The following is a 26,720-nucleotide window of genomic DNA, read 5'->3' as shown; positions in this document are numbered from 1 at the left end:
AAAAAAAAAAAGAATGTTGCTATGGGCACCTGGGTGGCTCAGTGGGTTAAAGCCGCTGCCTTCGGCTCAGGTCATGATCCCAGGGTCCTGGGATCGAGCTCCACATCGGGCTCTCTGCTCAGCAGGGAGCCTGCTTCTTCCTCTCTCTCTGCCTGCCTCTCTGCCTACTTGTGATCTCTGCCTGTCAAATAAATAAATAAAATCTTCAAATAAATAAATAAATAAATAGAAAGTTGAAAGATGAAATGCATCTATTCACATGCAGTCATGATGTCCTAATTTAAAATGCAAGTTACCAAACAAAATACTTGGTCTAATGTTCTTAAAAATGATATACTGCAGGGATGCCTGGATGGCTCAGTCCATTAAGCCTCTGACTCTCCATTTTGACTCCAGTCATGATCTGGGCGGGGAGGGAAGAGGGGGGTGAGGGTGGGGGTGTGTGTGGATCTCATCCTGGGCATGGAGCCTGCTTGGGATTTTTTTCCCTCTCCCTCTCTCTCTGCCCCTGCTCCCACTTGAGCACACACACACTCTCTCTAATAAATCTAAAATATATATATATACCATGCACACATTTTTTTTTTAAGATTTTTAAAATTTATTTATTTATTTATTTGACAGAGAGCGATCACTAGTAGATGGACAGGCAGGCAGAGAGAGAGAGAGAGAGAGGGAAGCAGGCTCCCTGCTGAGCAGAGAGCCCAATGCGGGGCTCGATCCCAGGACCCTGAGATCATGACCTGAACCGAAAGCAGCGGCTTAATCCACTGAGCCACCCAGGCGCCCCCGTGCACACATTTATATATGACATATATAAAAAAGAATATGATGAGAGTCTAATGTTTGCTGCAGATTGAATTGTGTCCTCCCCACTCAAATTCATATGTTGAAGCTCTAAGGCCACTGTGACCGTACTTGGAAAGAGGGCTCTTAAGGAGGTAATTTCAGTTAAATGAGGCCATAAGAGTGGGGCCCTAGGGACGCCTGGGTGGCTCAGTTGGTTAAGCAGCTGCCTTCGGCTCAGGTCATGATCCCAGCGTCCTGGGATCGAGTCCCACATCGGGCTCCTTGCTTCGCAGGGAGCCTGCTTCTCCCTCTGACTCTGCCTTCCACTCTGTCTGCCTGTGCTCGCTCTCGCTCGCTCTCTCTCTGACAAATAAATAAATAAAAATCTTTAAAAAAAAAAATTAAAAAAGAGTGGGGCCCTAATCCAATATAACTAGTGCCCTTAGTGTAAGGGCCTGCCCCTCCCAGAGGAACTTGCTTGTGGACCCCGATGTAGGGGTGGGGCAGGCCAGTTGGAGATGTCCAATCGGTGCAGCATGTGTATATCTATCCACTAGGGTGGATTGAGATCCGATTGGCCACCTGTATAGGGGTGGGACTCAACCAACTGCATAAAGGTTGCTGCGAGGCTAGCAAAGGGGGAGGAGAGCTGCGACCAGACCGGAGCAGAAGAGTCGATGGGTGCAAGAGTCGGCGGAGTGGAGGAGCTATAACAGCTCTTGTAAGAGCTATAACCGCCGCAAGCGGTCCCACCTCCGGTGGTCCTGCCTCCCGCGGTCCTGCCTCCCGCGGCCCCCAGAGCCCTCGCCTGCAGCCTCCAGCCACCGGGGGTCCCGAGCCGCCGCCTGCAGCTTCCAGCAGCCCCAGGCCCCGCCTCCGGTGGCCCCGAGCCACCTGCAGCCTTCAGCCGCGTGCAGCTTCCAGCAGCCCTGAGCTGCCCAGACACCAGCGGTCCAGCTGTCAGCGGTCCCTCGACATCTGCGGCCCTGAGACTCCAGTGGTCCAGTGGCCCAGTGGTCAGCGTCCCGAGATACCAGTGGTCCAGCAGTCCAGTGCTCAGCGGTCCCCACGCCTGCAGGCCCTAGACGTCAGTGGTGCCGAGACACCAGCAGTCCAGCGGTCCTGATGCCTGCAGCCCCTGGATGCCAGCGGTCCCGAGACGCCAGTGGCCCAGAGATGCCAACAGCCCCTAGCCGCCAGCAGCCTTGCCGCAAAATGCCTTGCCACCCCGAGCCACGAGCGGCCTTGTCCGCAGCGGTGGCTTCCTCTGGGTGGCAACCTTGTCAGAGTGGCATCGTGGGGAGCAGAGTCTGTGTCATCCGGGTTGTCCTCCTTGTCATCGTCGCTGTCATCATTGCCTCTTCGTCGTCGGGAGCGGCCTCATCCGGGAAGCGGTCTTGTCCAGAATGGCGTCTTCTTGGGAGCTCCCTTGTCTGGGGAGCAACCTCATGGAGCAGCGGCCTCATCTTGGGAGTGACCTCTTCTTGGGAGCGGCTCCAATCATGGAGCGGCCTCATCTGCGGAGCGGCCTCATCTTAGAGCAGCCTCCTCCGGAGCGGCCTTCTTGGGAGTGACCTTGTCGGGATCATCGTCCTCGCCTTTTCCTAAGAGATAGCCCTTACCGGTCAGTTTGATTCTTGATGCTTGGCGCGAAATAAAGTTTTGTTTGACCTTCGCTTTGTTATCAGTCTCGTTCCTTTGATCACAGACCCTAACACTTAGAAGAGGAATAAACATGCTAGGAGTGGTGCTCACAGAGGAAAGGCCATCCAAGGATACAGTAAGAAGATGGTCACCTGCAAGTCAACAAGAGAAGCCTCTCCCAAAACTAACACTGTTGGCATCTTGATTTTGGAATTTCAGCCTCCTGTATTGTGAGGAAATAAATTTCTGTTGTTTAAGCCACCCGGTCTGTAGTATTCTACTATGGCAGCCTGAGAAGACTAATATGGTGTTCATTTTGCTTCTCTATTTTCTCATTATTCTATTCTGGAATGTGAATACACACACACACACACACACACACACACACACATATATATATATAAAAAATAAATTTTTATCTATTCAATTATTTAATATTTTATATCTAATTAAACAATATATTTAAATATTAATGGAGTTTAATATTTAATTTAATATTTAAATTATTTGATTTGTTTTTTAGATTTATTAATTTTTCTCTCTTTTCTGATTATTCTATTCTGGAATGTGACTATTTATTTATTTATATTTAATTAATTTTTGTTTTGTAGATAGGCTTGGCTCCACACCAGGCATGGAGGCCAACATGGGACTTGAACTCATGACCCTGAGATCAAGACCTGAGCTGAGATCAAGAGTTTGACCCTTAACCAGCCAAGCTACCCAGGAGCCCCAGTAATGTGGATAAATCTACGTTAGGGGTATTTCCCAGAATGAGGTTTATTACCAGAGATAAATTTTATCTGAGTGCCATCCATATGGCAGGGCAAAAATCTAATTTCCAGGGATGCCTGGGTGGCTCAGTTGGTTAAGCAGCTGCCTTCGGCTCAGGTCATGATCCGGGGGTCCTGGGATTGAGTCCAGCATCGGGCTCCTTGCTCAGCGGGGAGCCTGCTTCTCCCGCTGCCTCTGCCTGCCTCTTTGTCTGCCTGTGCTTGCTCGCTCTCTCTCCCTCTGTCTCTGGCAAATACATAAATAAAATCTTTTTTTAAAAAATTCTAATTTCCAAACATCTGGTCTTCTTATTGCTCTGTGAGCTGCACTCCTTCCCTTCAAAGTCCTAGACCCCAAACCTTTTCTCCTTAGTTCAGGATGACATATATACTTCGTTTTGCCTGACTGTCTTTTGAATTTCTATGTCTGTGTGGATTCCCCATATATAAAAAGCTAAGTTTCATTTTCTTCTATTAATCTGTGTCATGTCAATTTGATTCCTAATACAGCTAGAGAGACTTTGAAGGGGACAGTAAATTCTTGCTCCCTCACAGTGGAAAGAGAGTAAAGTGTCAAACTATTTCCTTCTGATGTTGATGTCATTTCTCTTTCAACATTTCTGTGGTAGATTACGTTATTCATTCACCATTCCAAGAGAGGAATGTCTCAGCCAATTCCCTCCTAGTATTTTTCAGATATATTCTTCTGTGTTATTCCAATAAAAGTCCCAGATAAATCTATAAAAACGGATTGAGGGGCAAGAACATTAGAATATAAACCAAACTAAGAAATCTAAAATTCCAGTGCAAAAGGCCATTCTAAATTTTCAAATCTAGAAAGAAATTAAGGCACACCTAGTCACCAAAGTGAAAGCCAGGATGTATATGTTTAGGTAGCGGTTTTTACAGTATAGTTTTCTTAACATTCAGATAACTTGACATACCTTGATCTGCTCTTTTTAAAATTAAAAAAATCTCAAGCATCTCAGGACTCAAGTTTACTTTTAGAAAGCCTAAAGCAAACCATGAAAAAGACATAACGCATAGGTCCTCAATTATTCCAGCAATGGATTTTTCCAACCACAGGTTTACAACATTAAAATAACTGAGAATTTGTTAATTTTGTTTCAATTCAGCTATTTGATCCCCACTTACCCTCAACTATGAAATGTTTTAAATCTCTCATTTGAAAGACTGTTAGTTGTTCCAAAGGATCCTGAGAGTGAGAGTAGAAAATAAGCCAGACTAGTTTTTTTTTTTTTTTAAAGATTTATTTATTTATTTATTTGACAGAGAGAAATCACAAGTAGTCGGAGAGGCAGGCAGAGAGTGAGAGAGGGAAGCAGGCTCCCTGCTGAGCAGAGAGCCCGATGCGGGACTCGATCCCAGGACCCCGAGATCATGACCTGAGCCGAAGGCGGCGGCTTAACCCACTGAGCCACCCAGGCGCCCCAGACTAGTTTTTTTTTTTTTTTTAAAGGTTTTATTTATTTATTTGTCATAGAGAGAAGCGAGAGAAAGCACAGGGAGACAGAGTGGCAGGCAGAGGCAGATGGAGAAGCAGGCTCCCCACCAAGCAAGGAGCCCGATGTGGAACTCGATCCCAGGACGCTGGGATCATGACCTGAGCCGAAGGCAGCCGCTTAACCAACTGAGCCACCCAGGCGTCCCATCCCAGACTAGTTTTTTAAAAACAAAAACCTATTTCACTTATTCAGTCATCTTGTTTTCGGTGTGAGTGTAACTCAAAGAATTTGACTACGTCCTGATTTTAGCACCATCAAGCTGTGTGATTTGGATAAAACACTTTAAGCCTCCGTTTTCCTCATCTGTAAAAGAAATTGATCTATGAAACGAGCAACGAAGTCTCTTCATCATGATGAAGAGCTCCAAGCAATCAGAGTATTTGAAAATAACAACAAAAAGGTCATCTGGGGGCGCCTGGGTGGCTCAGTGGGTTAAAGCCTCTGCCTTCGGCTGGGGTCATGATCTCAGGGTCCTGCAATACATCCCCGCATCAGGCTTCCTGCTCCGCGGGGAGCCTGCTTCCTCCTCTCTCTCTGCCTGCCGCTCTGCCTACTCTGTCTGTCAAATAAATAAAATCTTTAAAAAAAAAAAAAAAAAGAAAGGGTCATCTGTATCCTAACGTTAAAATAAAAAAAGTGAACAATGCATGTAATAGGACTTCAGTTACGTTGGAGCTTGAACCGATACCAGTGAAAGATCTGGATCCACTATTCTCGTCATTTTTACAAGGAATAACTGGAAAAATCAAATGAACACAAAGCTCCGCCTACTACAGAGGTAAACCAAATACTTCAGGCTAGAAACTGTACCGCAGCGTTGTGCTTACTGTAGCAGAGATGCTCGCAAGGAATAGCGCGGGCAGCACTAGGAGCTTAAAGGGGGCGGCAGCTGGCAGAACAGAGGTTCCCGAGCAGATGAAATTTAAATCCCAATCACCATTTGGGAGAGTGACTGTCCCACCTGAGTCTAGGGAGACAGAATCAAGGAATTAAGGCGCTCGTTTTGGTTTTTTGGAGATAAACCAGCCAGCAAAGCAAGTCAGCTTTCCTAAATCGATTTCCCAAATCCATGCGCAGCCCTCTGCCGAAAAGACCTCACGCACCCGGGGGCAGCAAGAAGACGCCCCGCAGGCGGCCGGCCTGCAGCCGAGCACGGCGCAGCTCGGGGCTGGAGAACCAGCGCTGCACCTGAGCGGAGGCCAGCGCCGGGCCCAGCGACACCGCCGGCTGCCGCGGCGCGCGGTGGACGGTCACCTCCACGTTGAGCGGGCTTCTCACCACGCCCCTCGGCACCTGGTTGAAGCAGGGATCCTCGCAGCCGACCCGCGAGAGGCTCCACAGGAGCCCCATGGGCTCCACGCCCGTGAAGTCGCCGCCCACAGCCGGGGCCCTGGCCGGGTCCAAGCCCCCGCGGCCGTCCGCCTCGTAGTGCGCCAGCGAATGGAAGGGGCGGCCTCGGAAGCTGACGGCCGTCGGCCGCAGGGTCGCCCGCTCCCTCGGGCCTAAGCCTTCCACTTGAATGTGCAGGAGCTCGTCGGCCAGCCCAGTCTTAGGCGTGACGGTCAGGGCCGCGGACTTCGGGGAGTGAAGGGTCGATGTGGACATCGACCTCCGGGGCAGGAGGGGGATCCTGGGGGTTCCGAGCACCGCCTGGGCAGCCCTCCACATGACCCCGAGATCCTCGCGGCTTTGGTTCGGACGCGAGACCCGCAGCCGAGCGGCGGCAGGAGGGAGAGTCAGCGGTCTCCAGGCGCGGCTGGCCGGAGCGGGGCGGGGCAGAGCGGGGCGCGGCAGCCCGGGGGTGGGGGCGGGGCAGCCCGCGCGGCACGAGCTGGGCGGGGCCAGGCCGGGCGGGGCCCAGTGCGACGTCCGCTTTTCCCGAGGGCCGGAGGGCCCTTGACGGGTCCCTGGGCCGCCGCTCAGCAAAATGCTGCAAGAAGAAGCGACTTAGGAGGACCGGGGTCGGTCATGCTGTTGGAGTCCTCGTCGTGGGTCGGCTTAAAAGAGGCAGGAGCTCCTCCCCAACCTACTTCTCCACGTAGCCAGGGAGAGAAGCTACTGATCTGACAGAATGCTGGCCGGTCTCTTTCTTGAAAGTCCCTCCCTGGCCACCAGGGGACACAATTCCCTAAACCTGGTTGAAGGAGGCTACCTGTAATAGCCTTTGGCCAAATTCCTTCCGTGAACCTTTTTTTGCCTGGGATTAAGAAAGACTGCCAAGAGGCGCCGGGGTGGCTCAGTGACTTAAACCGCTGCCTTCGGCTTGGGTCATGATCTCAGGGTCCTGGGATCGAGTCCCGAGTCGGGCTCTCTGCTCAGCAGGGAGCCTGCTTCCTCCTCTCTCTCTGCCTGCCTCTCTGCCTACTTGTAATCTCCCTCTGTCAAATAAATAAATAAATCTTAAAAAAAAAAAAAAAGAAAGACTGCCAAGGTTAAAGCTTAAACGTAAAAAAAAAAAAAAAAAAGACTGCCAAGGTTAAAGCTTAAACGTAAAAAAAAAAAAAAAAGACTGCCAAGGTTAAAGCTTAAACGTGTAGATGGGGCAGCGCTACAGATGTATACGCTATGGAAATAATCGTTATTGTCTTGGGGTCTTGGGGCCTGGCCCAAGTATGAAAAATGTAGTTTTTTTATGCAGAAAAAATTACATCGAGACTGTCCTTGTTTTCCAGAAAAAGCCCCGGGACTCACAAAATAAAACCATATTTTTTTACATTCATACAAATATTTGCATGTACATGCATATAAAATGGTTCTGAAGGATATACTCCAAGTTGGTAACTATGAGCCCTGTGAGAAGCCTGGAACTGGGTAATAAGTTAAGAGGGTTAAATTTAATCTGACTGTCATGTCCAACCTCAGAATGCAAGAACAAGTCCAAAGTGGAATCCAGCACCTCTGAGAATCTCAGAGTTGGAAGACACCCTAAAGGCCCTTATGCCCTCTCTCTTTTAAGTTGGAATCCCCACTTAGATTTTGTAGGATCCATTACTTCTCCCTCATAAAAATTTAACTGTTGGGTTTTTTTTTTAATTTTTTAAAAAAGATTTTATTTATTTGTCAGAGAGAAAGAGAGAGTACACAAGTAGGCAGAACAGCAAGCGAGCCAAACCAGGCACCCTGTTGAGCAATGAGCCTGATGTGGGACCAGATCCCAGATCTTGGGAGCATGACCTCAGCCAAAGGCAGAAGCTTAAAGGACTGAGACACACAGGCATCCCTAAATGCTATGTTTTTAAAAAGATGAAATAGATAAAACTTTAAAAGACTTTTAAATATTTTATTTATTTATTTGACAGACAGGGATCACAAGTAGGCAGAAAGGCAGGCAGAGAGAGAGAGGAGGAAGCAGGCTCCCTGCTGAGCAGACAGCCCAATATGCTGCTCCATCCCAGGATCCTGGGATCATGACCTGAGCCAAAGGCAGAGGCTTTAACCCACTGAGTCACCCCGGCGCCCCAGGGGATACAGAACTCTTAGCAATAAAGACGCTCAGTCTTCAAAACCAGAACACAGGTCAAAGCTAGACCAGCAATTAAGAGTTGGGCAGGTACTTCTCACCTTTCTCCTATTTCAGGTTAGGATTGATCCTATGGATAAGATCAGGGTTAAGCCTATATGGTAGGGAAAGTTCAGGGAGAAAGGGGTGGCAGTGAAGAAAGGAGGGTTCCAAAGTCTGGGAATCCAATAGGACCTGACCAGAGCTAAGATAATTATTTTGTTGCCAAAAGTTTCCTATGTGCTTTGGAAAACCCCATACATGCTCTATGAATTAATTTTTTAAAGATTTTATTTATTTATTTGACAGACAGAGACACAGCGAGGGAGGGAACACAAGCAGGGGGAGAGGGAGAGGGAAAGGCAGGCTTCCTGCGAAGCAGGGAACCCAACGTGGGGCTCCATCCCAGGACCCTGGGATCATGACCAGAGCCAAAGGCAGACGCTTAACAACAGAGCCACCCAGGCGCCCCTATGAATTAGATTTTTATTCATAGTATCTGGTCTATGATTACTACAATGTTATATTTTGCTGGACTGGGCAAATTTTTTACCACTGAGATGTTTATGGAAGAAAGTCTGAATTTGCTGCCAGGCATCTACCTGTGCCCTTGACTGAGCCTTTGGCTCACCTCCATGGACTATTGCTTGGCCTAACACTGTATGTACAGAAGCTCTGCAAGGAGGAAAGTAAGGGGGATCAATACAATGACCAGTTCCTGGGTAGCAGATTATCTGGGGCCTGTCTTTCCCATGGGCTTGTAACCGTTCAGAGGCTATCTGAGCATAGACGGGACTCTTCCAGTCTTGATCATCCATGCCAACAATGAACAGGAAGGGCCCCTGGGCCCTTTCCACTGGAATAATACTTGGGTGATTGGGTTCCTCCAGTGGGTTGTCCCAAACATCCATAAAATGCAAATGTCCCGACTCATTAATTGTACATCTCCCTGGGTCACTGCCAAGACTGGGAATAATCATATCCTTGTAATGCAGAGAAGTTATTGTGTTGGCCACACAGGTATTGATAAGGACCGTGGCTGTGATGCCCTTCAAGAAAGAGGCCATTGAGAGACACAGGTCACCTCCTTTGGAGAAGCCAAGAAGCCCAACATTCGGGCCTTTCACCTGAAGAAAAGAAACAGAACAAGCCCAAAATTTGTAACTGGAGGACATAAATGGTGACTTTTATATTCTCCTGGTAGCTTTCTTAAGTGTCATTCACTTTCCTTCCTTATGCAGCAACCCACAAAGCTCAACTGTGTCTTGTAAGAAGCAAATCAATTGATTTCCTAGTACGCAGGCCTTCCACTAATATTCATGGCGACTGGGTCAAGAGTACACACGGAGACCCATACACCCCGTATCTAAGTGTTTAAAAGTTACAAATCAAATCAACAAACTTGGGCGCCTGGGTGGCTCAGTGGGTTAAGCCGCTGCCTTCAGCTCGGGTCATGATCTCAGGGTCCTGGGATCGAGCCCCACATCGGGCTCTCTGCTCAGCAGGGAACCTGCTTCCTCCTCTCTCTCTCTCCTTGCCTCTCTGCCTACATGTGATCTCTCTCTGTCAAATAAATAAATAAAATCTTAGAAAAAAAAAAAATCAACAAACTCTTCAAATACATTTTTGGCTCCCACCTTCATAAATATACCTCCATAATGGAAAGTCTGAAAGCTTGGGAGTCCTTGAAGTTCTGTACTGGGATGGGGCCTGGCGGAGAGCCAGTCCAGTCCTCCATCCCTGGCCCACCTTCCTTCTTTTCCTGCCCCTAGGTCCATCATGCACCTTGAGAGGCCTCTCACACATGTATGTGGACACCCCAGCTTACATGTTTAAGGCCTAGGTGTGTTCACATTGATAGCTCAGAGAAGAGACATAGGGCCTGGAAGCAGGATCAGTGCTATTTGGCAAAGAATTCTGGGGCTCCAGATCACAATGGCATGGGGTGTGTGTGTGTGTGTGTGTGTAAGGGACACAAATTCCAGGTGGATACATTGCCTGGGTGCTTGGGACTCCTCACCCTGTGGGTAGGGATGCAGCCCAAAGGAAGGCCAGAGTGTGGCCATCTAAAACAAAAGGCCCAGGACAGAAGACCCTCTTGCCTAGGTCTAAGGGCATTTCTGCCCTTATTTCTGGCCTCTTCTTTTTCCCTGGGGCCTTATCTCCTCTAATAAACCAATAATCACAGTTCAAGATTATCTAGGTTTTAGCAACTCTGCTAAGAGACCATTCCCTGGATTCTGGCAGAGTTAGAGTACCTTACAGAGCTGACAGAACATTTTATTACTTAACAGTAGAAGATTTGGGTTTAAGTGTGTATAGTTGAAGAGTATGTATTCCATTTACAATCATACCAAAATGTTTTGATTATTTTTTCCAGTCTCAGATAAAACTCTCTCTCTAAAAACATAATACCATCATCACACTTAACAAAACTAATGATTCCTTAATATCATCAAATATACTCCCTTTTCAAATGTCCTAAAATGTCTCTTAATAGTCAAATGTTTTCTGCTATACATTTAGAATAGCCTTATACATGAAAAAAGCTGAATCTCAGAGAAAGCAGTTGCCTTATTCAGGATTATAAGGCCATGTGGTGGTAGATGGAGAATCAGAATGTAAGGTTACTAACATTGTAGTAGAGCCCTTTGAATTATGGTCAAGAATTAAAGGGAAATAAACAGTTGAGTCATAAGAGATTGGAAAAAGATGGGTAGAAACAAAAAGAATAATCCTAGTAACTTTTGAAGGAACTTTGGTGTCTCACGACATCTTTCTATGCCCCTGTGTCCTGGTAGGGTTTTTGAATCCAGTCCTGTGTCTGCTCTACTCCCTCTCCTCTGCATCCAGGCAAGCAGCAGAACCCACCTGGGGATGCTGCAGCATGAAGTTCACAGCTTCTTCAAAGTACTCCAGGTGCAAAGCTTCCAAATTCTCAGGGAGGTCTTCAAATCTGAAGTAAGCCAAAGCAAGCACAGCGAAACCATGTCCAGCCAGGAGGCTGGCCCTATATTCACAAAGGCCACCACCAGTTCCAAACAGATCGATGATCCCAGGGAAGGGTCCTGCACCTAGAAAGCACCACAAATCATAAGGAGCACCCTCTGCCCCTCCTTGCTGCTTATGTGCACTCTCTCTCTCTCTGAAATAAATAAATAAAATCTTAAAAAAAAAAAAAGTCACTGACAGACTGTTCATGATGGGAGAAGGTGGCTATCGGTTTGATTTTTTTTAGGATTAGGGAGCACTGCCTCTACCTGTGACGTTTAGCTTCCTTGGAAATTTGATGTGGAAAGAGGCCAAGACCACTCTCCACAGCGGCATAAGTCATTACCTAATACTGGTATCTGAAACACAGCCGCCTGCTGGCACTTGAAATAAATGCACTTCCTGAGCATGTTGAATGCACATTATACCGTACAGCTAAGGGGTGGCAGTGACTCTAGGAAGTGCCATGAAACTTAAAGAGGAAACAAACTTCTATCCAGAAACCGTAATAGGCTCTGGAGTGTGCGGATGAGCTTAGGAAAATTCCCCAATCATGTGGTTCCCCGGGCCAGCCAAGAGGCCGTCCGGGGTCCCGGGACTCCCCCACAACGCTTCTCCAGAACAGCCTCGAACCCCGGGCGCTCACCTGGGGGCAGGAAGATCGTGGCGCGCAACCCGCCCGCGCGCACCGGCTCCCGCCGCACGCCCGGCCGCAGGAACTCGCGCTCGTGCACCGTCCGGCCCAGGACACGACCCGCGTCAGGCTCGTGCCCGTCGAGCACCTCCAGCTCCACGGCGAAGGGCGTCTGCACGTCCCGCTTCACGAGCCGCTCCAGGGGCTTCTCGGGCTCCAGGGCCCAGAGCAGCCCCATGGGCTCGAGCCCCACGAAGCTGCCGCCCAGCGCGGGCGCGCGCTCCAGGTCCAGGAGGCCGCCGGCGTCGGCTTCGTACCGCGCGTGGGCCCGGAAGAGCGCGCCCTTCTCGTCGCGCAGGGACGCGCGCAGCGTGACGGGCTGTCGGGGGGCCAGGCCGTGCACGGCGATGCGCACGGGCTCGTCCCAGCTGCAGCGGCCGGCGGGCTCCAGGATCCAGGTCGCAGGCATCCTGATTTCCGCTGAACTGAGGATTGCAGGCTTCAGAGAGCTCAGAGTTCAGTCACGTGTTTATCCAGGCTTCTCTCCACCTACCTGGGAAGCAGTTGCAGTTGGAACCTTTGTGCGTCGCATGTTGGACGCACGTGGGACACCCTCAGCCGCTGTGTGAGGTCTCCTAGTGTTTGTGCAAATCCACTAGTGTCTGGTCGGAAGAAAGTAGCTGCTAAATTAGGAGTTCATTATTGATTCTGCAGTCCGGCGCAGTAAGTGTGGAACAGAGGCACAAAGAAGACTGAGCTGGGGGAAACGAGAACCTGGAGCTGTAGAAAGCATCCCCGGTGACTGTAATTCAGATGGCAGTGGAGAAACAGCCTGCTCCTTCCTTTGCCTCAGTCCTTTACAGAGCCTTTCCCCCAGAGTCAAGGGTACCAAGGGTGCTTCCAAAGCAGGTAGATGTTGATGGAGTGAGATTTACCTGAATTCCAGTCTGATACTGCTCCTTAATATCCTGCTGATCCTTATTTAGCAAGATGTGTAATTAAGTCCCTGAATTCAGCCTCTTTGTAAAAGGCATATTGGGATGAATACGTCGGCTACCATATGTAGAAACACTGCATGGATAAAACCTTTTAGCAGGTGCTCAGCAAGAGTTTTGCTTAGCTTGAGATCTGTTTATTTGAGAAAGCGCTGGGTCATAAGCAGGGGTAGGGGCAGGGAGAGGGAGAGAGAGTAGCATGCTTCTTGGGGAGCAGGGAGCCTGATGCTGTGCTTGATCCTAGAACTTTGGGATCAGGACCCCAGCTGAAGACAGACCCTTAAGTCACTGAGTCACCCATGTGCCCCTGGAGTTTTACTTTTAAATTCACAGATCTGGTCACTGACAGTCTCCGTGTTGTTGAGTTGTGTCAGAGTTCTGGCAGGGAACAAGTGGCACTTTCCAATTGCGTAATTTGTGGAGAGCTTCATAAGAGGACTATTTCCAGAATCATCGGCAAGGTTAAAACACAAACAAGGTTGGGTACAGAACCTTGGGCCCAGAAGGCTCAAGGGCAGAGGGTTGCCTGGCAGGATGGTTTAGCCAGGGTGGTGGGAGGAAGGCAATCCAAGGTGAATTAGGAGGAGTAGGGAGAGAATGAATACCTTGACCTCACTCTCCTCTCGCCCTTCACGTTTGTTTTTTTAATTAAGATTTTATTTATTTGACAGACAGAGATCACAAGTAGGCAGAAAGAGAGACAAGAGATGGGGAAGCAGGCTCTGAAGCCAGGGAAGCAGGCTCCTTGCTGAGCAGAGAGCTGGACCTGATTTGGGGCTTGATCCCAGGACCCTGGGATCAGATCCGAGCTGAAACAGAAGCTTTAACCCACTGAGCCACCCAGGTGCCCGCCCCCTTCACATTTTGCCAGTGCCTTTCATTAGCTAAACCCAACCATTCAGCTCAGCCTACTGGTTGGAGCGCACAAAAGATGCCCAGGGAGTGGAAGCTCAACACATAGTTATAAACTGAACAAAAAGAAGCCAGACTAGGTCCCAGATCTCAGAGTGCAGTGAGTTTTGAGCTCTCTACCCCTGAAGTAACTTCTGTGGAGTATTTTAAATACCTGTTGTTTAAAGTGTTGTAGGCTGTGGCCCTTGGGTGGCTCAGTTGGTTAAACATCTGCCTTCATCTCATGTCATAATCCTGATGCTCGGATCAAGCCCCGGGTTGGTCTCTCTGCTCAGCAGGTTGTTTGCTTTTCCCTCTCCCTCTTGGTGTTCTTTCTCTCTCAAGTAAATAAATAAAAAAATAAAATCTCTTTTAAGAAATAAAAAAGTGTTGGGGCACCTGGGTGGCTCAGTGGGTTAAGCCTCTGCCTTCAGCTCAGGTCATGATTTCAGGGTCCTAGGATCAAGTCCCACATCGGGCTCTCTGCTCAGCAGGGAGCCTGCTTCCTCCTCTCTCTCTCTCTCTGCTTGCCTCTCTGCCTACTTGTGATCTCTCTCTTCAAATAAATAAAATCTTAAAAAATAAATAAATAAATAAATAAAAAAGTGTTGCTGGCTGTGCTCAATCCAGGAACACTCAGCTTACAAAGAATTTACCTGGCCTGCTGCGGCCACCAGCACAACTGACTTCGGCACTCAGGGGCGCCTGGGTGGCTTAGTAGGTTAAGTGTCCGGCTCTTGATTTCGGCTCAGGTCATAATCTTAGGGTTATGAGATCAATCCCCACATCAGGCTCCATGCTGGGTGTGGAGCCTGCTTGAGATCCTTCCTCTCCCTCTGCTGCCCACCCAAAGAGAGAGAGAGAGAGAGAGAAGGAAAATAATTTTTTTTTTTTGAGATTTTATGTATTTGACAGGGAGAGAGGGAACACAAGCAGGAGGAATGGGAGAGGGAGAAGCAGGCTTCCTGCTGAGCAGGGATCCCGATGTGGGGTTCAATCCCAGGACCCTGGGATCATGACCTGAGCCGAAGGCAGATGCCTAAGGACTGAGTCAGCCAGGTGCCCCCAAAAGAAAGAAACTTAAAAAATGAAATCTGCACTTAGGTTTTAGAAAGGCCAAGAAAAAGGTGATTTCTACCTCTCCCTTCCCTGTTACCTAGGTTGTTGTGAAGAGGCACAGAAATGGCTCCCAGGCACATGAGGGAAAAGCAGCAAAGGAGGAGGCCTGGGGGTCCTGGGATCAACCCCCACAGCGGGCTCCCTGCTGTGGGGAAGCCTGCTCTTCTCTCTCCCTCTGCCATTCCCCCTGCTTGAGCGTGCTCTTTAGGTCTCTATCAAATGGATGAATAAACTCTTTTAAAAAGGGGCACGTGGGTGGCCCAGTGGGTTAAAGCCTCTGCCTTCAGCTCAGGTCATGATCTCAGTGTCCTGGGATCGAGCCCCGCATCGGGTTCTCTGCTCAGCAGGGAGCCTGCTTCCTCCTCTCTCTCTGCCTGCCTCTCTGCCTACTTGTGATCTCTCTCTGTGTCAAATAAATAAATAAAATCTTAAAAAAGAAAGAAATATTGAGAGTGCTTAGAATTTAATAAGAAAAAAATAAAGCCAATAGAAAAATGGGTAAAAACTTTATTTGGTCAATTTCCAAACAAGGAAACATACATAACAAAGATATAGGAGACATTCAAAGTCATAACTAGAGAATACAGATTAAAACATCACAGTAGTCCGGGGCGCCTGGGTGGCTAGGTGGGTTAAACCTCTGCCTTCAGCTCAGGTCTTGATCCCAGGGTCCTGGGATGGAGCCTGGAGCCCTGCATCAGGACTCTGCTCAGCAGGGAGCCAGCTTCCTCCTCTCTCTCTGCCTGCTGCTCTGCCTACTTGTGATCTCTCTCTGTCAAATAAATAAATAAAATCTTGGGAAAAAACCAACAACACCACCACAGTACTCCATTTTTGCCTATTATATTTTACCATATTAAAAACAGGGATAGGGGCACCTGGGTGGCTCAGTGGGTTGGGCCGCTGCCTTCGGTTCGGGTCGTGCTCTTGGGGTCCTAGGATCGAGTCCCGCATCGGGCTCTCTGCTCAGTGGGGAGCCTGCTTCCCTCTCTCTCTCTGCCTGCCTCTCTGTCTACTTGTGATCTTTCTCTGTCAAATAAATAAATAGAATCTTTAAAAAATAAATAAATAAATAAATAAATAAATAAATAAATAAAAACAGGGATAATACTCATGGATATTGAGGGCGGAGAGGAAAATCCTCTCCCATACACCATTGATGAAGTAGAAACTGGCACTAGCATTGTAAGAGCAATCTGAGGTGCCTACCAAAAATTTAAATGTGTACAAATGGTCTCAGCATTTCTACCTACAGCAATCTAGCCTATATATACATTCAAATAACTGTTGAAGGATATATGTGTGAAGATATTCACAGCAGCATGAATTGTAATAGCAAAAAAAAAAAAAAAATCCCTTCCTCAAAAAGATAATATGAACACTCAGCAGTATAAGGAATAAATGCATTGTAACTTTCTGAAACTGTAAAACTATAAAGCTATTTCAAAAATAATGCACTGGGGACTCAGTTAAGTGTCTGCCTTGGGCTCAGGTCATGATCCCAGGGTCCTGGGATTGAGCAGGCTCCCTGCTCAGCCAGGAGTCTGCTTCTCCCTGCGCACCCACCCCCCAACTTGTGTGAGATCTCTATCTGTCTCTCTCTTAAATAAATAAATACAATCCTTAAAGAAAATGATAATGCATTGGGGTGCCTGGGTGGTTAATCATCCCACTCTTGATTTTGGATCAGTTCATGATCTCGAGGCTGTGAGATCGAGCCCCCCTTTGGGCTCCCGGCTCACTGAGGAGTCTGCTTCTTTCCCTCTTCTCTCCCTCCGCCCCTCCTCCAGCACATGCTCTCTCTCAAATAAATAAAGTAAATCTTTTTTTTTTTTTTAAGATTTTATTTATTTATTTGTCAGAGAGAGAGAGGAGTGAGAGCGAGCACAGGCAGACAGAGTGGCAGGCAGAGGCAGAGGGAGAAGCAGGCTCCCCGCCAAGCAAGGAGCCCGATGTGGGACTCGATCCCAGGACACTGGAATCAATACCCAAACCGAAGGCAGCTGCTTAACCAACTGAGCCACCCAGGCATCCCAAATAAAATAAATCTTTAAAAAAATACACTAAATTTTCATGTTTTGACATGGAAGGATATCCCTGATATACTGATGAATGAAAAAGCAGAAAAAATATGGCCTGTATATTATCGGTACAAACATATATAACATATATACACACATACACACGCACACACACACAGATATCTTTAGATATAAAGAGGAAAGATTTTCAAAGTGTATTTCATGTATTTATGTAATGCCTGATTTGTTTTTTATAATTAACATATATTACTCTTAGAATTAAAAAGGTAACCTAATAGTTTCTGTAATTAGGAACATATTGAGTCACTTAGTAAGTATTTACAGAGTGCCTACTACACGTATCCAGCACTAACACAGATGCGATGAACAAAACTAATGCACTCATTAGGACTTGAGTGTGTGTGTGTGTGTGTGTGTGTGTGACATGACAGAGAATAAACAAATGAAAATTTCAGATAATAACAAGGAAGATGAAGAAAACTGTAAGTGGCGAGAGTTACTGCCTAGAGGGCAACTTTAGATATATGGCAGCTAGGACGCTTCTGCGCAGGAGACATCCAGGCTGAAGTGTGAAGGTCAGTAATGAAGAAATCCAAAGTAACAGAGTTGATAAGGCCGTAGAAATAGCAAGTACAGGGGTCTTCAGGTGGGAACAGACCTGGTGTGTTCAAGGAGGAGACGGACCAGTGGCTGTAGATTACAGCTATGAAGAGTAACATGGAATGAGATCTGAGGGAGGCAGAGGCCGGATCACATACACAAATGGGCTTGCAATGTACCTTGTTAGCTTTCCTGAGTCCTTTCCTTTGATTTAACAATCCAGGTTTCACATATTAGTCATCTGTAACTTACGGAGCCAGCTATGTGAATTCATGCTTTGAGGCTGGTGTGTCTAGGTGAATAAATCAGTTAGTACGTGAACCTGCCTGAAGCCTGGTGTCTGTATCCCGATGCACTTATTTTCCTTTTGTCTATGCATAAGTAGTAAAACTTGTGGATTGGTAAAATGTTTGATGTATACATAGTATATACACATACACATATATGTACACACACACACACACACACACACACCCGGGAAGAAAACTGCTGGGTGGTATTGATAGAAGTCTATGGAAAGTAAAGAGATCTAAGCAAGTGATGGTTCAGCTAGATAATACCTCTACACATGCCTTTAATCCTGTATTCATAATTTCTTTGTGGTTTCTAGGTATATATTATATTTCATGGGAGAAGGTATATACTATAGCAGTGCTTGAGAATCTGGTGTGCTGTAAAAACCTGGGGAACATCAAGCATCTGGCGTATTAATCCCCAGAATTGGGGGCATGTTTACTTGCAAACTCTTCCTTTACAGATAATTCAAAGTAATGTTTAGCTTGAAATATATTAAATTCTGAACTTCCGTTGACAAATTAGCATTGTACCCATTATGAATAATGTCTCTATACTTGACATTTTTACCATCTAGGGCCCAGAAGAATGGAAAGAAGGAAAAATTCCTTTACATTTGTGAATCATTTAGAACAGCAAGAAAAATTTCATTTCACAGATCATTAAAGGATTTCACTTATCATATCCAACTAGCAAGCACCCAGTTCATCTACTGGTTATTATTTTGAGGGAGAAAACTTCTTTTATTTAACTCCAGAATGTAATCTCTGAGAATTTCCAAATATTTTGTAAGTTTATTGGTAACACTTCATGTGGGTGAGTAAAGACATTTCAAGATAATTCCAAAATCACAACTCTGAACACGGACTCCTGTTCAGGTATTATAGTGGCCTCTGCAACAAGGGGACGGCCACTTCAGCCTGTCTGGTTTGGTGAGGTTATTGTCGAGAAGCTCCGTAGATTCATCCCTGCTGGTTCTTAGGAAGCACAAGCTAGACTTACTGGGGGAGTGAGAGGAGAAGGCCAGAGTCATAAAAAATATCGGACTGTTGGGATGCCTGCGTGGCTCAGTCAGTTAAGGGCCTGCCTTCGGCTTAGGTCATGATCCCAGGGTCCTGGGATGGAGCCCCACTATCAGGCTCCTTGCTCAGTGGGGAGCCTGTTTCTCCCTCTGCTTGCCCTTCCCCTGCTTGTGCTTTCTCTTTCACTCTCTCTCTGACAAATAAATAAAAATAAAATCTTTTTTAAAAATTTCAGAATGTTTATAAATTATTTAACAATAAACACTTTAAAAAAAATTATTGTTGGGGAACCTGGATGACTCAGTCGCTAAGCATCTGCCTTCAGTGCAGGTCATGATCCCGGGGTCCTGCAGTGGAGTCCTGCATCGGGCTCCCTGCTCAGTGGGGAGCCTGTTTCTCCCTCTCTCACTTCGCCTCCCCTCTGCTCACGCTAGCTCTCTCTCTCTCTCTAAAATAAATACATAAAATTTAAAACAAATTAAAAAATTATCGTCTCTTGGGGAACAGATAAAAGAAAAAGACATTGGCTTGTCATTCCTGAAATTGCCTAGTTTTACAATATTGTTTCATTTCAACTTCTTTGAAATGAAGGAAGTTCAAATGGCCAATAAATATATGAATAAAGTACAGTGTCAAAAACTTAAAAAATTTTAAATGCCCACGTTTGGTAAGGGGAAATAGGAGCCCTGATACATTACTGGTAGGAATATAAATTGTTTCAAACTTTCCAAAGGGTAACCTGATAATATGCTATATAGAAACCTTAAAAGAAATTTATACTTTTTGACGCAGCAATTCCATTTCAAGGAATTTATCCAAAGAATTACTCACAGATATGTGTGATAATATAGCTAAAAGGTCATTTATAATAGCATTTATGATAGTTACTCCAAACTAGAAATAATGAGTAATAAGCAACTGACTTAAATTATGGTAAATCAGGGTGCCTGGGTGGCTCAGTGGGTTAAGCCGCTGCCTTCGGCTCAGGTCATGATCTCAGGGTCCTGGGATCAAGTCCCGCATCGGGCTCTCTGCTCAGCGGGGAGCCTGCTTCCCTCTCTCTCTCTCTGCCTGCCTCTCTGTCTACTGTGATCTCTCTCTGTCAAATAAATAAATAAAAAAAAATCTTTAAAAAAAATTATGGTAAATCAGTAAAATAGAATATTACGCTGTTATTTAAAAAGGGGTATGGTTGAAAATTATTTAAACTTGAGTTACAGGGCACCTGGGTGGCTCAGTGAGTCAAGTGTCCAACTCTTGATTTCGGCTCAGGTCATGATTTCAGGGTCAGGAGATTAAGCCCTGCGACAGACTCTGCACTCCACAGGCAGTCTGCTTCTCTTCCTCTCCCTCTGTCCCTCCCCCTGCATGTGTGCACACAGCATGCTCTCTCAAATAAATAAAATCTTTAAGAAACAACAAAAAAAAGGAACAACCTCAGTTACATCCTCTGATCAAAAACCTCCAACAGCTACTCAAGCCATTAGGAAAAAAAATCCAAAATCTTATTATGACCTACAAGGCCCCATGTGGCCTGGTTCCTGGCTCCCTTTCCAACCTCAGAGAGGACAACTTCCCCTGCCCCCACCTCATTCACGTCTTCTGCTCTTACTCAATCATATCAAGTACCTTCAGTTTCAGGACATCTACCTTTGCTGTCCCACCTCAGTCTGGAACACTGTCCCTTGGTCAGCTCTAGAGCTTACATCCTCACTTCCCATCCACCCATGCTTTTGTATGTTTTGTTTTTCTTCATTGCCTTCATCACCACCCATATTATATAATCTATTGTTTACGTACTCTACAAATATTTTCTAGTCTGCCTCCCTCTACTGTAATAGAAGTTCTAGGGGAACAAGGACTTCCTTTCATATTTTTCTGTATCTCTGATGCCCAGAACAGCACCTGGCTTAAAGTAGGCATTCAGGAAATATACTAAATGAGTTTGTTAAATGAATGAATAACATGAAAAAAATCATCTTTACATATTAAGTAAAAAATAAAAGATCCAAAATAGTATGTATAGTATGGTTTCATTTTCTACATCAAAGAATAGAAAAACATGCAAGAAAGATTACAATCAAAATGTCAGCAATATTTATGAGGTGCCTGGGTGGGGTAGTCCGTTAAGCATTCAACTCTTGGTTTTGGGTCAGATCGTGCGCAGGGTCACGATTGAGCCTACCTCAGCTCTCCATCTCCCTCTGCCCCTCCTCCTGCACACTCTGTCTCCCTTAAATAAATAAGTAAATCTTTTTTTTTTTTTTAAAGATTTAATTTATTTATTTGACAGAGATCACAGGTAGGCAGAGAGGCAGAGAGAGAGAGAGAGGAGGAAGCAGGCTCCCTGAGGAGCAGAGAGCCTGATGCGGGGCTCGATCCCAGGACCCTGGGATCATGACCTGAGCCTAATGCAGAGGTTTTAACCCACTGAGCCACCCAGGCGCCCCCTCCACAAAGGATTAAAAGTGAAATCAAATCAATTAGTATTTTAAAATCTTTTGCTTTCAAACTTTTAAAGAGTTAGATTGTGATCTGCTTAATGCTTATTTGTGGGGTGTCTGGGTGGCTGATGCCATGCCTTCGGATCGGGCCGTGATCTCAGGGTCCTGGGATCAAGCCCCACATCCGGCTGCCTGTTCAGTGGAAAGCCTGCTTCTCCCTCACCCACTCCCCCTGCTGTGTTCCCTCTCTTGCTGTGTCTCTCTGTGCCAAATAGATAAATAATATCCTTTAAAAAATGCTTATTTGTATTTTTTAAAAGGATGATCCTATTCATATATCTATTTCTGGAAGAAAAAAAAAAAAATAGAAACAGTGGTTGCTTTATGGTCAGAGGAAAACTTACTTTCCAGTGTAACCTTTTTTGAACTGTTTACATAAAACTATATGCATGTATTATTTTTCAAAATTAAAAAAAACATTTCTAGCAAAATAACAGATATTTTGTTTTGGAACATTTTTGGGGAGAACATTTCTCCCCCCAAAAATTGTTGATTACTTATGCATAAGTTACACACTTAGTTTTCACAGCATAACCTTCTGTAACTGTCGTCCAATACGGTAGTTACTAGCCATATGTGACTATTTAATTTAAATTAATTCTAATTAAATACAATTTAAAATTCAGTTTCTTGGTCACACTAGCCACATTTCAAAAGCTTAACAGTTGTACGTGGCTAGTGGCAACAGTATGTCGCAGACCGTTCTATCTGATGCACTGTTTCAGAACATCCATAATTCAATGGTTAAGAACACAAATTCACTTTTCAGATTTCTAGTCCCAGCTTTCTAGGGAAGCAACCAAGCCTCTTTGACTCACAGTTTCATCATACATAAAATGAGGAAATATAATATCTAACTTATAAGGATATCGGGATTGGGGTGCCTGGGTGGCTCAGTCAGTTGAGACTTAGTTTCAGCTCAGGTCATGTCTCAGGCTCAAGAGATGAAGCCCTGTGTTGGTCTCTGTGCTCAGCACAGAGTCGGCTTGGATCCTTTTTTTTTTTTTTTTTTTAAGATTTTATTTATTCATTAGAGAGAGCACACAAGCAGGGGGAGAGGCAGAGGGAGAGGGAGAAGCAGACAATGCCGTGGGGCTCAATCCTAGGACCTAGAGACACAACCTGAGCTGAAGGCAGACTCTTAAGCATCTGAGCTTAAGCAGGTGCCCCCTGCTTGAGATTCTATTCCAACCTCCCTCTCCCTCCCCCCTGCCCCTTCCCCCACCAACCCCAGCTCATTCTCTCAAATAAATAAATAAATAAATAAAATCTCTATAAAAAGAAGAATATCAGGATTAAATGAGATAATTGTCTAAAACATTCAGCATAAGGCTTAATTCAGGTAAGTACAACATAAATGATGTGTGTGTTTGTATGTTTGTGTGTGCATGTGTATATCAGGCATATATGGTTATATAAACTTTGTTTTAATTAATGTAATTAAATGAATTATTTTAAATTCCACTATGGGAAACATTTAACTTTTAGGACAAAGTATTTCAAGAGTGATCTAATTCATGCAAAAATGCTTTAATTGTTGAAACAAGACCACATGTTATGGACTGAACTGTGTTCAGTTCATATGTCCTAAAATTCATATGTTGTAGTCCCAACACCCAGTGCCTGAGAATATGACTGTATTTGAACACAGGGATTTTCAAGAGGTAATTAAGGTAAAATGAGACCATTTTAGGCAAAATTCAATATGTCTGGTGCCCTTATAAGAAGAGGAGACTGGACACAGAAGTAGAGGAAAGTCTATTAACGACCAAGGGAAAAGATGGTCATCCATAAGCCAAGGAGAGAGGCCTCAGAAGAACTCAATCTTGCCAAAACCTTGGTCTGTTGTTTAAGCCACCTAGTCTGTGGAATTGATTATGATAGCCCTAGCAAACTAATACATCCCATAGAACTATAAATGTGCGGAAATTAAATATTTAAGAAAATCACATATCAATTATTCTTTAAAGCTTCTTCATATGGAAAGATTGGCATGTCATTTTTTCTTTTTCATTCAGAATAGAAGCTGATTCAAAAAACCTGGGTGGTTCGGTTGGTTAAGTGTCTGCTCAGCTGGGAGTCTGTTTCTCCCGCACTCTCTGCCCCTCCCCATTTCATATTCTCTCATGCGCTCATTCTGTGTCTCTCAAATAAATAAAATCTTTTTAAAAAGTTATTGATTCAAAACACAATTACTGAGCATCTACTGTATGCAAGGAACAGCTATAATCACTTACAATATAACAGCGAAATACAGATAAAAATTTCTGCTGACATTGAGCTAGTAATTTGCAAAGTGGTAGACAAAACAAATAAATATATTAGAGACTGACAAGCGTGAAGCAGAAAAAAAAAGCAGGTAAAAAGAATGAAATGTTCGGGGTTTGGGAACAGTTGACATTTTGGATAGAGGGTGACGTCTAAGATTTAAAGGAAGCGAGGCAGCTAGCCATGAGGCTCTTCGGAGGAAGGACATTTACAGGCATAGGAACTTTAAGAACAAGAGCTTTGAAGCAGGGCCACATCAGAAGTGTTCACAAAATACAAAAACCTGCCTGAGAGAATGAGAGAAGAGTAATAGGAGATGAAATTAGAAAGATAATGGGTCTTGGGGATGTGTGAGAAAGAAGTTGAGAAATTACCAGGGAGTTTGGCCTAAGCAAAGGGAGGAATGGAGCTTTAGCATCTGAGAAAAACATATAGAAGTTGGTTTAGCTGGGGCTGGAGTACTTAGTTTTGGACATGTTAGTTATGAGATGTGTATTAGACTCCAATGGTAGTATCAGGCAACTGACTGGAATCTGGAATTCAGAGGAGATGCCTGGGTTAGAGATACAGAAGTGGGAACCATCAGCCATGACCTGATGAGATAATTCAGGGAGTAGGTGAAAACAGAATAGAGAAGAGATCTACGAACTGGGTCCTGGGGACTCTAACACTTAAAAGTTGGGGACATGAGACTAGGAAGGAGTAGTCTAAGAAATCAGGAGGGCACCGCATACCAGAAATCAAATACTGAAATTGCTTCAAAGAGGAACAAAATCATCCATGTCAAAATACGCTGTTAGGTCAACGAACATGAGGACTGAGAAACAACTTCAGAAACTGGAGATAACAAATATATGCAACTCTTCCAAAGATAATATTGAACTTAATATGTAAAACTCCTTTAAAAAACAAAACAAAACTCCTTTAAAAAAATACACGTGAAAAGGGTGACAAAGGCTAAAATGATCTTACTAATTTATTACTGTATAGGGAAAGAAATTATGACATTGAAATTAATGATAGAGAAGACTATTTTTAGAAAGAAGACTCTGGGGGCTTCTGGGTGGCTCAGTCAGTTAAGCGTCTATTGGTTTTGGCTCAGGTCATGGTCTTGGGGTTGTGGGATCGAGCCCCGAGTGGGTCTCTGTGCTCAGTGCGGAGTCTGCATGGGATTCTCTTTCTCCCTCTCCCTCTGCCCCTCCCCTAGCTTGTGCACTTGCACCCTGCACTCTCTCTAATAAATAAAATCTTTTAAAAAAAGAAAAAGAAAACTCTGTTATCAGTGTTGAAGGTCAACTGAAGAGCAGAAAGATAGGAGACAAAAAGATCAAGTAGGAGGCTATCACAAAAGTCATAAGGCAGTGTTTTTCAAACTATGGATCATATAAAAACCAACTTAGTGGGTTATGACAAGCATTTTAAAGAAGTAAACGATCTCATCATTCCTGTAAATCAGAGATCGTTAATGGTTCCCCTCAGCCTAGTAAAGACCAAAGGCCTTAATGTTGCATTCAGTCATCTAAAAGCTGTACCACCCTATTCATACCTGAACACATCATTCTTTTTTATGACTTTGTGCATTCGTTAATGCAGTGCTTTTTTTTACTTTGACAATAGCTCCTTCCTCTAACAGAAAAGTCCTAAAAGAAACAAGATTAAGAATGTTAAGTTTAGGGGTGCCTGGGTGGCTCAGTATGTTAAGCATCTGCCTTCAGCTCCAGTCATGCTCCCAGGGTCCTGGAATCAAACCCTGCGCTGGGCTCCCTGCACAGCGAGAAGTCTGCTTCTCCCTCTCCCTTTTCCACTCCCCCACTCCCACTTGTGCACTCACTCTCTCTCTCAAATAGATAGATAAATAAATAAATAAATATATATATATTTTGGGGTGGGTTTTGGGATTGATTGATTCATTTGACAGAGAGACAGAGACAGCAAGAGGGGGAACACAAGCAGGGGGAGTGGGAGAGGGAGAAGCAGACTTCCCACTGAGCAGGGAGCCTCATGTGGGGCTTGATCCCAGGACCCTGGGATCATGACCTGAGCTGAAGGCAATCGCTTAATAACTGAGCCACCCAGGCACCCCAGTAAGTAAAATCTTTAAAAGAAAATAGGAATGTCACGTTTAAATGTCATTTCTCCTTCTAAAGCCTTCTCTAGTCATCATCATAATTACACTTTCCTTAGGAACATTTATAACCGTCTATTTTGGATTATAATAGTAAATATCCACTTCATATAGTTATTGTGAAGATTAAATGAGCAGTATCCTTAAAGTGCTTTGAATAGTGCCTGATACATATAAATGCTCAAGAAATATGAGCCATTATTACAGTTAGTGAGGAATATGTTCTGTCTCTTTAGATTTTTTATTTTATTTATTTGTCATAGAGAGAGAAGCGAGAGCAAGCACAGGCAGACAGAGTGGCAGGCAGAGGCAGAGGGAGAAGCAGGCTCCCTGCCAAGCAAGGAGCCCGATGTGGGACTCGATCCCAGGATGCTGGGATCATGACCTGAGCTGAAGGCAGCTGCTCAACCAACTGAGCCACCCAGGCGTCCCTGTTCTGTCTCTTTACATAATGAGTTCCTTGAGGGAACGCATCACATTTCACTACCATCTCTCTAAATCTCTATCTGCCTCCCAGGACCTTACTCAAAGTTGGCATTCAGTATCTATGTAGTCCTGGAGAGGAAATTACTAATAGAGCTATGGGTAAGATGACTCAATCTATTGTAAAAAGGAAAAAGAAAGAAAGAAGTAAATCTTTAAAAAAATGTATACTGGAACCTATGCTCTAAGGGCAAATATTGTTTTACAAACCTATTCCACTTCATGTGTGTGAATATACATTAGATATGCGTGTTCATATAAATACATGCACCGAGTCATGAATTCAAATGTATTCCTTACTGTGGAAAAATGGTCAAAAGTGCTGGAAAAACACAATCTAAGGGGGAGATAATGTGAGTCTACATTAAAGCTGTAGCTTCTGGCAATGAAAAAGCAACAAATTATTTGAGAGCTCTTTCAAAGAGTAGAGTTAACAAGACTTAGTGATGGACTTAAGCAAAGTAAAGGAGGAGGATGGTAGGTTGAATAATGGCTCACCAAAAGATACCTAAATTTTAATC

General features: G+C 45.0%; 1 protein-coding gene across 4 annotated transcripts; it reads right to left on the bottom strand.

Annotated features, from left to right (window-relative positions):
- Window positions 1-1,797: 1,797 nt before the first annotated feature.
- ACOT6 (acyl-CoA thioesterase 6) lies at window positions 1,798-12,584 on the bottom strand. 4 transcript variants are annotated; one of them, XM_082733521.1, is made up of 4 exons: window positions 11,869-12,340; window positions 11,103-11,305; window positions 4,362-4,422; window positions 1,798-2,778 (listed from the first exon to the last, which is right to left on the bottom strand). In XM_082733521.1, the coding sequence occupies exons 1-4, from the start codon at window positions 12,323-12,325 to the stop codon at window positions 2,774-2,776; spliced, it is 726 nt and encodes a 241-aa protein (XP_082589647.1). In that variant the 5' UTR covers window positions 12,326-12,340; the 3' UTR covers window positions 1,798-2,773. The 4 variants fall into 4 exon arrangements, with proteins under 4 accessions (XP_082589647.1, XP_082589646.1, XP_082589645.1 ...); XM_082733520.1 differs by having other exon boundaries at window positions 2,634-2,656; XM_082733519.1 differs by lacking the exon at window positions 1,798-2,778 and adding an exon at window positions 2,818-3,944 and having other exon boundaries at window positions 11,869-12,584.
- Between the last annotated feature and the right edge of the window lie 14,136 nt (window positions 12,585-26,720).

Source organism: Mustela nivalis (assembly GCF_964662115.1).
Source record: "Mustela nivalis genome assembly, chromosome: 6".
NCBI lineage: Eukaryota > Metazoa > Chordata > Mammalia > Carnivora > Mustelidae > Mustela > Mustela nivalis.
This window is presented reverse-complemented; position numbering and strand designations above follow the sequence as displayed.